The sequence below is a fragment of the Apteryx mantelli genome, chromosome 4 (genome assembly GCF_036417845.1).
Source record: "Apteryx mantelli isolate bAptMan1 chromosome 4, bAptMan1.hap1, whole genome shotgun sequence".
Taxonomy (NCBI): domain Eukaryota; kingdom Metazoa; phylum Chordata; class Aves; order Apterygiformes; family Apterygidae; genus Apteryx; species Apteryx mantelli.
The window spans coordinates 52542177-52556628 of NC_089981.1; the positions used below are offsets into that span (position 1 = coordinate 52542177).

The following is a 14452-nucleotide window of genomic DNA, read 5'->3' on the forward strand; positions in this document are numbered from 1 at the left end:
TTTAACCTTCGTGTATTAACAACTGTTTTTTCAAAGGAATCCTACTTCATTGAGCACATATTATGGAACTCTTGTGGAGATGAAGCTGGATAGCGTAATAAAAGAGACTGCTGTTTTCAAGACCTCTGTTTTATTTGTTGCAGAAATCAGAAAGGTGTCATAAGCAATATACTCATTTGGAAGAAAGGAATTACACCTTAGAGATTGGTTTCTATCCCTTTCTCTGATCTAGAGTTCCTGTATAAGGTTTTTCCAGTCCCTTAAGCTGAACTTATTCACAGGTGATCATCATCATCATCACACACACACTTTCTGAATGGAAACTTGAGTTAGGCAAGTAGATTTGATTAGAGACGTGCTGAGCACTTGTTTGCTATTCAGTTGTGTTTCATCATAATGTTATATGATGCTAAATTTTCAGAAGAATCAGGTCTTGGACATCTCAAAATAAGTACTCTAAAGATAGTGGATACTTTAAAGAATCTAGGCCTGAGTTCCTCTTCTGGAAAATAGAGATAACACCCATCCATGTTCCTCCCAGGGATTAATGTTTATGAAACATTGAAATACTATAGTCAGGAACACCACATGAAAGCTCATGAGAAAATCCATTATTTTGTTTTCAGACCAGAGTCATATAAGTGTATCTAAGTAGTGCATATTTAAATATATCAAACAATCAAGGACAAGTAGAATATTAAATAGCTGCTTACTCAGTAAGAAATGTCCATTATGTGCCCTGAATAGGAAGTGTCTGTGGAAAAAACTGCATAATATTTCATTACAGACTAAGCCATAATGCATACATGTACAAAAAATACCAATTCTGTCATATCTTGCTTTGGTGTGCTTGACTTTTGCAATCTGCAGGTAATTTCATGTGTATGTATTATGCCTGTTATCTGAGAGTGCTTGGTTGCTTTTAGTACGTTTTAAGAAGCAGCAAGAGGATTCAGATTTCTAGCTTTGATTTTATCCATTTTAGACTAGTTTATTTCTTAGCCATAACACTGCATTAGTTACAGGTTGGAGTTACCCCCTTGGAATTTTTGTCATCTATGAAGTATTTGGAGGTCCTTTGAACTGAAAGCCCCATGTGTTGTTATAACTGAGGCCCAGGCTTACCCAGATGATTCCAGGCATTGCTTCCATTTCCTTATCAGAGAATGGGATAACAGTGATTCTATAGACTCTGCCTACTTAAGGCTCTTTTGATTCATTTTAATGCTTTGTTCATAAAAGAGAAAAGGCAACTTTTCTAAGCTGTGATGCAGTCTCTTATTGACACTTTTATGTAGGTGTCCCAGTCTGTGGATGTCATCTCTGTAGCACCTATAAGCCAATTCCATTGTGATTCAGGGAATCACACACAGATGAACATCCCCGCTATCGGTCATTCACCCAGCATCTGGTGGAATGGATCAGTTTATCTTAGAGGTCCCTTCCTTCCTGCCCAAAGGATTATGAGATTCTGTGACATGAGTGTTTCTTTTTGCAGGAATGGTGTTTCTGTCTGACCACTGCTGTTAACGGTCTTGTTTCAGGAGAGTCGAATCTATGCTGTGGCCAAGTCTGGCATGAGGTTGTCTGAAGTGGCCACGGTGAATGATGCTTCCTGCTGCTGTAAGTTCTACACAAGATCCATCCTTAGAGGGGATTTACAGTGACACTGTGGGACCTGAGCTTCTGGCTGTTCACATTTCTTCCTTTCGTTGCTTGTTTTCAAAGCAAATTTGATCTTGCAGATAGCAATGATAAAGGAGGGAAGGGAGTAAGATGTATCTGGACTCAGGGATGATCATCGCTGGGCTGTGTGAGCTCCTACATTCAGTAACACCTTTAGGGGGCCTTCTTTACCTCCTTCCTCACTTTTGCTGAAAATGTTCTGCCACCTGCTTGTCTGTGACCTGCTTTTAGCCTTGCTATTCTACCATCACTTTCCCCTTTTTGTGAACTCTAGCAGTTTACCAACATGGGAGTGGAAGGTAGCCATGAAACAATTCACGGTGAAGCAAGGAACAGATTGCCTACTATGGCTTTTACCTGTTTGAACATGATGGTCTGGAGGGTATGAAACAGGAAAAGGAAAACTGTTTCTAAATCATTTGAATAGCTCTAAGGCTGTTGTGGGTGGTCCATGATTACACTGGTAGCCAGGCAAACAGTTTCCTCCTCTCTCAGTTAATCTGGGATTCGTCAAGCTTTTTCCCATCACCATATTAAAATCACATCACCTGTAATTCCTTCTGTTAGGTGCACTGGACTGCTGTCACACCATAGGGAGCAGAGGGTGGGTCAGGTGTCTTAGAGGCTAAATGAAGGAAGCATTGCAGCTGTGTCCAGGAGTTGTAGTAATTAATAACACCTCCTCTAGCCTTTGTGAGGCCAAACTTTCCAGAATGGCAGTTGTCTGTTATCTGAGGCTCCAAGAGGCTGCATTAGTTCTTACACAAATGCATGTACCTCTCCATTAAAACCTGCCCCTTTTCACCAGTTTGTATTATTTGCTCTCTTGATCTCTCTCTGAATTTTCCCAGTTTCAAATTTCTCACGTGCAGCTTCTGGGCCATTTACCTGTCTCATCTACAGAAATGTCACAGTGCCAGTCTACACGACGCTGAAGGGGGTAAGGGGTTACTTCACTTCTCCTATTATGAAAAGAATGGGCCAGGGCTGCCACTAATTTGAGAGAGGATGGGATGATGCTGTGCAGAGAAGGAAAGAAAACTAGAGAATGCCAGGAAGGACTGGAGACCAAAAGAATGCAGCAGATGATAAAAGCATCTGGGAAGACAGAACATTGCAGCAAGTTTTGGTCCTGGAAGTTGCAGTGCGTCATGAGGCTTTAGGAACCCAGGTGTGACAGTGGATATAGCCTAGAGAATGAAACAGAAGAGTGGTCTTGACAGCTCAAGGGGAAGCACAGAGCTTGTGGAACAATAGGAGGGTGTAACCAGGGGAGACCCCAAAAATGGGACTGGACAGTCCAGCCTGGATGTTTTTGGATTAGAAAAGGAGAATAGGAAATGAGCCCTGGGACAGTAGTGGGCAAGGTAGTGTGAAAAGCAAGGGCCTGTTTTGATTACTCTTTCTTATGAGCACAAGTGGTCCTGCAGAGACTCTCTTACCTCACATGCTGACCACACAAGTCTTTTCCAGAAAGCCACGCAGATCAGCAATGTGCCTTTCTTAGATGAGTCTTCAGGTTCTGATGATGACTGCAACTCCCATGCCAGCTTCAGAGCTTCTAATGCTGAATCCGAGAGCAGGAAAGCTAGCATGCCAGGAAGCCCTCGTGCAGTGAAAAGAGGTAAAGTGGGAGTTTTGCCATGGAGCAGCAGGAATGTTCTTCCTACAAATGAGGCAAGATGTTCTGAACGGTGTCACCAGTGATGGACAAACAAATGCATAGCCTTGGTGATGCTAATGAGGACTTCTCCCAGCATGTAGGCAGATATCAACAGCTACTCAGTAGAAACTTGTCCCCTTGGTTTCTGTCATTGGTAGCTTTCCATTCAGATGATTGCCAAGCTAAGATCATGGGAAAGATTGATTTCCCAAATTCATCACACACCTACTAGAGCATCCATACCTTTTCTGTGAATTCTCCTTGAAAGCAAGCTAATACCAACACGTTAGAGAAAGTGTTGTTTCTGCCACTAGCTGAGAATTTCGTGATCAGTAACCAAATCTTTCCTGCCTCCAGGAGTCATCAAGTAATTTGGGTCTTGGCTAGGACAAGTTGACCTTGAGTGCTGGAAAGGTTAAATTGGATCTTGGAATAGAATATTCATTACAGTTGTCAGTCAATAAAATATAATCCCACTGTATGTAATCTTAACTTGCCTTTTGCTGTGATGCATTGGCTGATGAGTCTCTGCAGTGCCACAGACCAGTGGTGGGAGGTTCACAGAAAGCAAAGCCCTATTGCTGGTGATAGAGCCTTTCCCTTAGTTTGAATGGGAGGGGCTTGAGGTTTTATAATGGATGTTTCTGGGCTGAAAACATCATGTCTGTGCTTTAGATAGCAAGTCTGTTGATTTTAATCTCTGTTTATTCAGCAGCAGATTTCTTTCACTGTCAGTGTCCAAAACCAGCCTCTAACTCCTTCTCACACACACCAAAAAAAAAAAAAAAAAAAAAGCAGGCTGGGGTGGGGGGTCAGAAGCTTGATTTGTGGGGCTGGAGTATCTGTAGTTTGGAATACATCTGATTTGTTCCTCTTGAGCAAAGAAGCTTAAATGGTGAACTCAAAAACCTTTCCAGAGTGTGCAGTATCAAGTGCAAATTATACCTATGCCTGTTTCTGTCTACCTGTGATTCCCATTCTTTCCTTTATTTTGAACAGGTGTTTCTATGTCCTCACTGAGCTCTGAGAGTGACTACGCCATCCCTCCTGATGCCTACTCTTTGGATGGTGACTATTCAGAGCCAGAGCATAAACTACAGCGGACATCTTTCTATTCTACTGATGGTGGAATCTGCACTGTAAGTCTTGCTACCTCACAGTTGCAAGGGGTGCAAACAGAGCCTTGGCCTTGAAAGAAAAAACGCAGAACTACAATATACTGAGTTATTTGCTGCAAAGTGATGCTATGCTGTACTGTTGGTTCAGCTGGTTTGTAGCAGAAAGGGCTTATATTATATACTGCTCAATAAACATGAGGGGTATATTCTTTCCTGATCACCTGTACAGTTTTCCTGTAGCGACGTTCTCCTTTAACAATGGCCTTTCACGTTGGTGACAAAACAAAACTTTCCAAAGTTTGGAAATTTGGAGGAGGGAGGGAGAGAGGTTGGAATGTTTTGTTCTAGAAAAAGCCCTCAAACACAGGCAGTATCAACTTACATTTCTAAATTGTGTACTCCTGAATGTAAGAGATCAAGCAGACAAGGGGTAGGAGTTTAACCAGTGCTTAGAGCCAGCCATCATTTTTATTTGGGAAGTCACTGTCATGGTAGGGAGGAAAATAATAGTTTTCAGTGCATAAACCAATCAGTGAAACTATCTTCATATGCCTTCTTCACTAACACAGCACTCTGGTGTTTGTACCTACACAGATAGTCTTGGAACCTCTCCGAGTTAGGCAGAAACACTGCCCAACACCCAATTGCCTGTTAATCCCATTTGGTGGTGTAGAGAGGCAAATGATTGAGATGCAGAAGATGCCTGAGCTTGGTTTCAGCGACTCCTTTTCGGTTGTATTTTGAGAAGTGCAAGATAAACCCCCTTGCTTTTTGTCCTCCAGGAACCTGTGGAGAAGTCAGGTTACTTGCTGAAAATGGACAGCCAGGTGAAGATGTGGAAGAGACGATGGTTTGTTCTGAGAAACGGACAAATCATGTACTACAAGTCTCCAGTGAGTTGCTGGGGTACACTTAGCCCTTTGCTGAGCCATGGAGAGAAGGCTGTTTGCAGAACTGGTTCATTTTGTACTGAGAGGTTCCAGGCTGATAGCACTGGCAGAAGCCGCATGGGCAGCCATGGGCAAGCTTCCCCCAAAATTTCCTGCCAAAAAGCCATATGCCTGACCCACAGGTACCATTATGGCTTCTTTGCTCAGGCAGAGAAGCTCTTTGTGGTGGCAGTTTCTGGAAGATGAAAGCTCTTTCACAAGGACAGGAACTTGATATCTACTGGTTAACTTTGTGCAGATGACTGAAAGCAGATGTGTGCCATGGCCCAGTTTTGGTCAGGTTTAAGATGAAAACAAAGGGAAAATAACCAATGCCAGAAAGGCATAGATTTGCATTCATAAGTCAGAATGAAGGGCTTCAGGGAAAACTATAGCTTTGAGGGGGAAGAAAGCTTTCTCATTTCCCATCTCCCACACTGACATGAAAGTATTACAAAACGGGTAAAATTAACAATAACCTTTTATGTGAAATGTTTTCTCTCACCATGATCGGTGCAACAATATTGAGAGAGCATATTTGTGCAATTAAGCCTTTCCAAATACTTTTTATTACTTAACTATTTTAAATAGTTACTTTATTTCAAAACTTCCACCTGGACATGCATATTATGCTGTAGTTAAGTGTTCTAAGACTACATACATTTTCTCCTACCGAAAAAGTTGTTTGCCTTTCTTCCTCTAGAGTGACGTTATCCATGAGCCACAGGGGCAGATGGAACTGAATTCCTCCTGCCAAATTGTCCGAGGTGAGGGGTCCCAAACATTCCAGGTAAGTGTTGCCTTTTCATCTTGCAGATAACCATGTGCTCAATGGCTAGGTGAGAGACACCTTATTTCAGAGTAAATGGTACTTTACATCTCAACTTAGAGGCGCTAACTTTACCTGGCGCCTGTATTTTGGTTTCTGACATGAGCCAAGCAGTTAGTTTTATAAATAAGGGGAAAGGAGCTAAACTGTAACATAAACACTGCCTTTTGATGTTGAAAGAGATTCTGCTTTTGTTCTTGGATTTTTTTTATTTTTATTTTTTAACACTCTAGCCTTTCCTTTTTGTAGCTAGGACTGAGAGCTTGAAATTGTGTGAGAAAAGTGATTCTTGTAACAACTAAAGCCAGATTGTACTTAAAATCTCCTCTGAGAATCTCCTCTTGCAAGATCTTCAGCCTGACTTTACATGTCTGAAGGATCTGAAGCAACATCTAAAGTGTTGGATTCCCATTAGAATTCAGTTTCGAAACATTAGAAGTTAGCCCATTACTGGGTTCAGTTTTGAGTCATAATGGTCAAAGGACTTCACTATAATGGAGGTATTAAAGTTTCTCTCACACTCTGTCTGAAAGGCACATGGTCTGCCGCGGGAGCTCCCTTCTGCCCGTGTGAAACTGAAGTTGCTAAGGCTTAACACTGTTAAATTCATAGTGTCTGTCTTCTCCAAGAATCACAAGCTGTTGAGAGCAGAAGGCAATGCAAAGTAAAGACACCAAAAACATATAAGCAGCCGCCTTTAAAGTGAAAAATTAACAGCAGCACCAAATAACAAGACGGGACAAAAGAGGAGACAAAGAAAGCCACAATATCCAACAGAAACAGCAAGACAGCTCATGGGAATTTGTTTCGTCCATCTGCGTTTCAGTTCTTTCAGTTGGGCCATGAGGGTAGCAGCCTTTCTCTTACCAAGAATATCCCCCATCACCACAAAAAAAAAAAAAAAAAAAAAAAATTGCATGGGAAGTGAAACTCAGCAGCTGAAGAAAAGGTCATAGGTATGTAGATTACACTTCCTCACTCCTTTTCCTTCTAGCTCATGACAGAAAAGAGAACCTACTTCCTGACAGCAGACTCTCCCAACATCCTGGAGGAATGGATTCATGTTCTACAGAACATCCTCAGATTGCAGGTGACCAGTCCTGTTGGTGTTCCTCATAGTGATGCTAAACCTACTGTGAAAGGTTGGTTAACCAAGGTAAGATACTATTTTTGACTTTATTCAGTTTAGCTCAGTATTGACAGAGTACCAATTTCTTTGTTTGCACAGTAAATGTCTTCAAGAAATTAGTATTTTAATGTTCCCTGAAAGAGTGGGGAGATATAGAAAAGTGGAGGTAGACCTCTGTATTTCAGAGAGAGGAATTTTTATATGAATGATAAGAAATGGGGCAAACAAGGCTACTGGGACATACTGACTTTGTCAAATAGTAAATAAAAACAAACATCTAGCTTATGAATGCTTTTCTTCAACAGAACTTGCAGCACTTTGTAGTAAAAACCAACCAATAGGAAATGCTGTTTAATGTCATATTTAAGTGATCTGGACTTGATGCTATAGGAGCGTATCAAAGAAATGGCTTGCATGGTTCTGCTAGAGCATTTATTTCCATAATAACAGACTGCAGGCCTATTAGTAGTGGCTGGAAATTTTTTATGCTTTTTATACCATGTCCATAAACCAGTTTTGCATAACAAGTTGCTATGGATTTTTTCATATAAATCTGGCCAGTATCTGAAAGGTGGCTAAACCTGCATCTGAAGCTTGTCCATCTACAATAGGAAGCAGCTCTCCAGGCTGTGTGTTGGCTGGTCTTTTCCTGCTGTGATGCACTGAATCCTTTTCATTATCTAAAAAGGTTATTCCGAGTACTGTATTTCAGGATACAGTAATGATGGGTTGCTGTGAATAAAATATTTCATAAAATCTTAGACCCATTTCTGAAAGTCTCTGTGTCCCATCTGCTTAGGTGGGATATACCTACCTACTTTTGGAAGTGGTGCCCTGTGTGTTTTGAGAGGAGCTGATACTAACATAGAACAAATAATATATAAAACATTCCAACAGAGATATGAATGAAAAGTGAAAATCCTAGAAAGTTATGTCAGAAACATTGATGTTAAAAAACATGTGTTTCTTTGTCGTCCTTCTAGGTCAAGCATGGCCGTTCTAAGCTGGTTTGGTGTGCACTGATTGGGAAGATGTTTTACTACTATCGAAATCATGAGGATAAGGTAATTCCTTTTCCTTTTTGTCCTTGCACCCTCCTTTCTCATTTCACATGAAACTTTCTCTCCTTTTACCACTTCTGTCTCTCATCCATCAAACTGTTCCTCCCCTGTACTTCTCCCCTTCTAATAGCCTTTGCTCCTATGAAAGGAATCAATAATTTATCTCTGAAACTTTTAAAAATACTGAAATGAAAAAGATTTACATAGGAAGTGACTGCTCTTTCTCAGATCACTATGTGTATCTTTTTTCTCACTTTCTCAATTTGGTCTTGTGAAGCTTTTAGAGCAGACTGTTTTATCCAGCAGCTGACATATTCTGCATACTGTCATAAAAGTATGTACCAACTAGAAGTAGCTTCTTGAAGCTTGACCTGGAGCTCTATTATTTTGTCTTGGTGATGTTTAAGCCCAGGTTTTGGAGTATTTTCGCTCATACTTGAGATTCACCCCAAGACCTAGCACAGCAGATGTCCTCCATTTGTCTGAATCTACCTATTTATGTCATTTGAAGAGTACTTATTTCCCAGTAGCAAGCAGAAAGTCTGATGAGGATCAGACCCCAGTGACTCAAGATACTGAGCAACTGACCATTAGAAAACACACCCTGCCCTGCAGAACAAATGATATGAACCGTAGATTAGAAACTCTGCAGTGTAGGATGTACCTTTTAATGGGTTTTGTAAATACCAGTTGCAACTGACAAGTATAACAGAAGGAGGGAAACAGTGATTTGTGGGAAAGGCCATCTTCTCATTTACTTGTTCTTGTTCTGCCCTGTAGATGCTCTCCCCAGACAACTAATAAAAGTAGTAGTGATAACAGCATAAACCTAGGACCACAGTTTGCAAGTACTTTAGCTGATGAAGAAGAAGAGGTTCTCTGGAAATGCAAGATAATATAATTACATGTAGACCCCTTAGTTAAACACTGAATTATAGTTTATTCCTTACATTTTACAGAACTGCCAACATGCTGAACTAGGTTTTCTTTCTTAGTGTTCCTTATGCATAGTAGATTAGCTATGATTACCTAGCTTGCTTCCTCCTCTTAGTGTCCCCTAGGGCATCTGTCTATGTGCAAATCCAAAGTGAAAGAGGTAGACCGTTCCTGTGACTCCGATGAAGATTATGAAGCCACTGGTGGAGGCCTTCTCTCATCCCACTGTACTTTGGTGATTCACCCACAGGACCAGAGTCCCACCTACTTACTCATTCGCACCAAACAAGAGAAGGTATAAAGGCAGTCTTTCCAGAGAGAAGTACACATGAGGCTGGTATCAACCTGCATTAGCAAGTGGGGCATGCAGACTGAATCTGTCTGTGGAAAACAGGATCCAGTTAGACCCATACTGTTCTCATCTTTATCCCTAGAATACCTGGCTATACCATCTGACAGTAGCAGCTGGTAGCAGTAATGCCACCGTGGGCACATCATACGAACAACTCATTGGAAAACTGCTGGATGCAGAGGGAGACCCTAGTAAGTAGAAATCACAAACTCTTTTCTATGGTAGCAAAGCATAAGGAAGGGTTATTTCAATCCCTAGTTTTAATTCAGCCAAAGGTGAGGAAAGGGAATGTCTCAGTTGAACAGCAGTATGGTATGGTGCCCTTCAACCCTAGTCCCACGGTAACATATCCAGAGAGAATACAGGCATTGTAGTGAAACAAGGCAAATCTATCATGTCATTTATCAAACATCTGAAACTTCTGTAACATTATTTCAGATTTAAGACAAAGAACTGGAGTTTTAGTTTTTCCTGCAATTGTTGGTGCAGGTTTTCTTTTCCTGGGAATCTTAACTGTACACACATATGCTCCCTCTCCTAAACACACACACTCACATACACATGTGTTCACATACATGTCCATTCCTCTGTCCACAGGTATAAACCCTCACAAGGTACACCCATGCTCATCTGTTCCTCCTCATCTTAGGTACTCACCCTTTCAGGTCTTTATGTACTATGTTCTCAATGATTGTTAATGTATGCATTCATGCTGAATACCCCTTCCTGCACACTCACATATTCCCACACCTATCTGTAAACGTTGCTTCGTGTGCAACAGTAACTTGCACTAATAAAGATCCCCGCAGCATAAGTCTGCCTGGCATAGTTTGTATCTCTTGCTTGAATACCCAGATGAGCAATTTCTCACCAGAATCCAGCTGATGAGAAGTTCTGATGCAGCAGGGTTGTGGATGGCAGCAGTGCTTTCTGCTGGCGGCTGATGCTGTTGGCAACCAACCCCTTGTTTGTGGCAGGCTTTGCTGAAATCAATGAAATGACACCAAAGATGGATGTAGCCTAGTGCAGCACAGCTTTCCCGGATGCTCTGCCATCAGTAAGGTTCTTTTTCAGTGTGGAGACTGTATCTATCTTCTGTTTCTGACATTGAATGTTTTTGCCCATCTACCACCTCAGATTCTCCTCTGTGGAAACATCCTATGTTGTGCTACAGTAAAGATGGGTTGCACACATCCCTCACCACTCTGCCATCGGAGGCTCTGCAAACTGAAGCTCTGAAACTTTTCAAGGTATTTAAAGGGACATTACATGGTTTTCAGTTATTTTGTTCAGTTGTTGGGGCCGGATGATTTCTGGTCACAACAGCTACTGTCACCATTAGTTGGTTCAGACAGGCCTGCTGGGTTAATTAATTACAATAGGACAGTTGGTTTATTAAGTGTCATTCATTCCCTAGGGAATTAACTTTTCCCTGTAGGGAACTTGGAGGTAGAAGCAATGTCCCACACAGCTGTGCACTTCAAAGCTAGCCTTATCTCCCTCTTTCCTCTCCAATAGTTGGATTGAAGGAAACAAAAAATTTACTAACAAACTCTGTTGTGCCTTCTAGCAGTAAAGCCAATGGTAGGGCAATTGTAGATTTGACTTTTGCATTCTACAAGATCAGAACTAAGGCTGGACAGTCTTAGCAAGGTAAAGCACAGGCCTGGAAGGCAGAAAGCCTTTTCCTCTTGATTCTCTTGCTGATTCGTGAGCTCCTGAGGCTGGGGGAGGTTTAGTGTATTTTCCAGTTCATTTCCAGAGGGCAGGATAAGAATTTAGTATTTATTTCCCCTTTCAGGGTTATTTAGAGGAATTAATCAATTGTCTGTAACGCATTTGGGGAACCTGACCTGGAAAGTACCAGAGAAGCGTCTCTGTATGAATGGCTTTGGATAACCTCCCCCTTTTACAGTCCTGCCAGCTGTTCATCAATGTCCCTGTGGAGGCACCTTCTATTGATTACCACGTGTCACTTGCCCAGACAGCGCTGCAGGTCTGCCTGACGCATACTGAGCTCCAGAATGAAATTTACTGTCAGCTTGTTAAACAGACCAGCTGCCGACAGCCCCAGAACCACTCAGTCATTCAGGTGAGTTCCTCTTTGTCTCTTCCACTCTGCAAGTACTTTCTGTTTAATTCCATATTTTTAATAATTAGCAATGAGACTGGTTCTCAGAAAATTCTGCAAATGCTAAAGGTTTTCTAGTGGAAAGAGAATGTCAAAGCTGATACACAAAGAAAAAACATTGAGAATGTAGCTATTTGCAAAACAAATTTTAGTTGGAATTTAACCATTTACCAGTTGCAAATTGCAAATGGTCTGTTCCGACCATATTCACAATCAAAATTCATAGCTCATGTTGTGTTGTCTATCTACAGTTGTCACCTGGTATTAATTTTGTCTTCAGTTTTATTTAATCAACAGCATGCAAGCCTTGAATATTACAACTAAGCATGAAATTTGATTTTTGCACTATAATTGTTGGGTAAATCAGATTTATAAGTCACCATATAAATGTTGATGCTTGATTATAATATTTCTGGTTCAAATGAGCTATAGAGAAAATAAAATCTGGTTGGGGAAGTATGTGAGTATTTTGAAACAAAATTCCCCAATGTATTCTTTGTTATGATTTGCAGTTATAAAAAAGGAAAAAAGTGTTGATTAATTAATTTAGGTGTTAATTATTCACTTAGCTCTGGTACACTAGTCAAAATTTTCAAAAGTGACCAGTCATTTAGAAAGCCTCTTCTCAGAGTCCAGGTTCAGATACTGAAGAGCAGCCTGTCTTCTTAACATCATTTCTCTTTAAAGCATCTTGAACTGCCTATCTAAAAATGGTCACTCTCAAAAGCACTAGTCATCATCCAATATTTTGGTTACAGTATTCTGTTAAAGCCAACAGGCAAAAACTACAGAACAAGAACGATGTCCAGTTTTATGTTCACAGTGCTGGCAATTCCTGGCTTTATGTGCTCCTCTATTCCTGCCTCAACATCACTTCCTCTGGTACATCAAACAGCACTTGCAGCGGCATGCAGACCCCAGGTAAAGACTGCAACAGGATTTTCTTTTGTTAAGCTCATTGCCTTTCACATCCACTGTAGAAACAGACGGAAGTGATTTTAGGACTCACACCTGCAAAAATAAGTTGAGGAGGGAGCCAGAAGGTTCTCCACTGTGTCAGCCTGCCCCCCTTCCATCATTCACACTCATTGTGTTGCTTAAGCTAATTTGCAAAACTCGGTAAACCATACTAGCTACAGAACTTTCTGCAGGTGTAACTGGAACCACCTGAGGGTGGTTTTTTACTGGCACAACTACTTTGTTTAATTGATAGAATTTAAGTACAGACCAAAGTAAGTGTTTAAAATCAATCTCAGGTGATTACCTTTTGCTGTCAGATTAGCAGGTCTGCTGAGAGAACAAAAGTGAGGCAAAGAACAACAAGTTAAAAAGTTAGGAAAAACTAACAAACACTAAATACATTCTAGTTCTGTTTCTATTATCTCTTTAGTGTGTTATACTGGGTAACATTTTCCCCAATAAAAAGACAGCACAGGATCTACTGTAACAGCAATAAGCTGTTCTCTGGTGTGCATGCTTTGCTATTTATGTGTTTCCCTGGTGACCTGGTCTTCAGTATGTCTCACTGTGTCCTTGTGGGGGTCATGGCTAAAGAGTTATCTAGTTGTCTACTGCAGCAATATATGCTCAATCTGAAGGCCAGACATAGCTAAAAGTGTGGTTTCATTTCAAGCAAATACTCATATTCAAATACTCAGCCTAAGTCTGCCTCAGAACTCAAGCTGTAACTCTGCTATTGCAAAGGAAATTTGTGTATTCCTCTTATCCAGGGTTTTTTAATTTTATTTCATGCTGCCTTATATTCACTATTTCTTCTCAGAAACAGAAATAGAGGTGACAGCAGCTCCTCAATGTTCAGTCTCTCTCTCCACTGTCTAGCAATATTAGGGAACTTCTGGCTAGAACTAGAAGGCATCTGGTCAACACTGCGCATTACCAGCTCCCAAGCTGATTCGTGCAGCTCTTTAGAGGAGCTGCTCTACTACCCCTAAGTACTCTTGAATTAGGTAGGGAGTTGTTGGGCCCTGTGAAACTGATTTAACACATCAGTTTCAAGCATTATTATGCTGATGGTCTGCCAGGTTCTTAGCCCCAAACCGTGTTTATCAACGAATAAATTCCAAGCATAAGCTAAAAGGGAATGTATTCATACAACCCAGCTATGAAACATACAATTACTAGGGCTAGAAACAAATACACAGAAATTAAAGCAAATTATGCTCCTATCCACCTCTAGTTTAGATTAGATTTAGAGTAGTTGCTAAATGAGATTTAGATTAGCGCCTCCTGCCTAGCTTTAGGAATACTTATCTCTCTTCAGATGGAGCAGTTTTGGCTGTTTCCTGACTAGTTAGACACAGATATTCTTCCTCTGTTTCATGCAGCTAACAAGGCACTTGGATGTTTACACTGTGTCAAGCTTATGATCTAAGTTTACGCAAGATTGTCATCCTAGGTATTGTTTTTCATGAAAGGTGACCTAGAAGAAGTATATACCCAATGATTTAGGCAAGGAAGAAAAGTGGGGTACAGTTCTCGGTCAGTAGAAGCCAGGCTCAGCAGCATTTGGGAGAATTTGGGATCAACAGCTTCTCATTGAAGCAAGATTCTCCCTCTGTGAAAATTGCTTCTGGATCACAGTTCAATTGCATTATCAG

General features: G+C 41.0%; 1 protein-coding gene across 1 annotated transcript in view; it reads left to right on the top strand.

The window, feature by feature from the left end:
• The window catches only part of PLEKHH1 (pleckstrin homology, MyTH4 and FERM domain containing H1), a 55790-nt gene that overhangs the window by 28285 nt on the left and 13053 nt on the right, over nt 1-14452 (top strand). The window contains 14 exon segments of the mRNA XM_067296592.1: nt 1499-1533; nt 1535-1623; nt 2538-2626; nt 3160-3310; nt 4349-4488; nt 5250-5360; nt 6100-6186; nt 7220-7381; nt 8338-8418; nt 9467-9646; nt 9786-9894; nt 10841-10953; nt 11619-11795; nt 12658-12755. Coding sequence (XP_067152693.1) covers nt 1499-1533; nt 1535-1623; nt 2538-2626; nt 3160-3310; nt 4349-4488; nt 5250-5360; nt 6100-6186; nt 7220-7381; nt 8338-8418; nt 9467-9646; nt 9786-9894; nt 10841-10953; nt 11619-11795; nt 12658-12755 — 1622 coding nt within the window.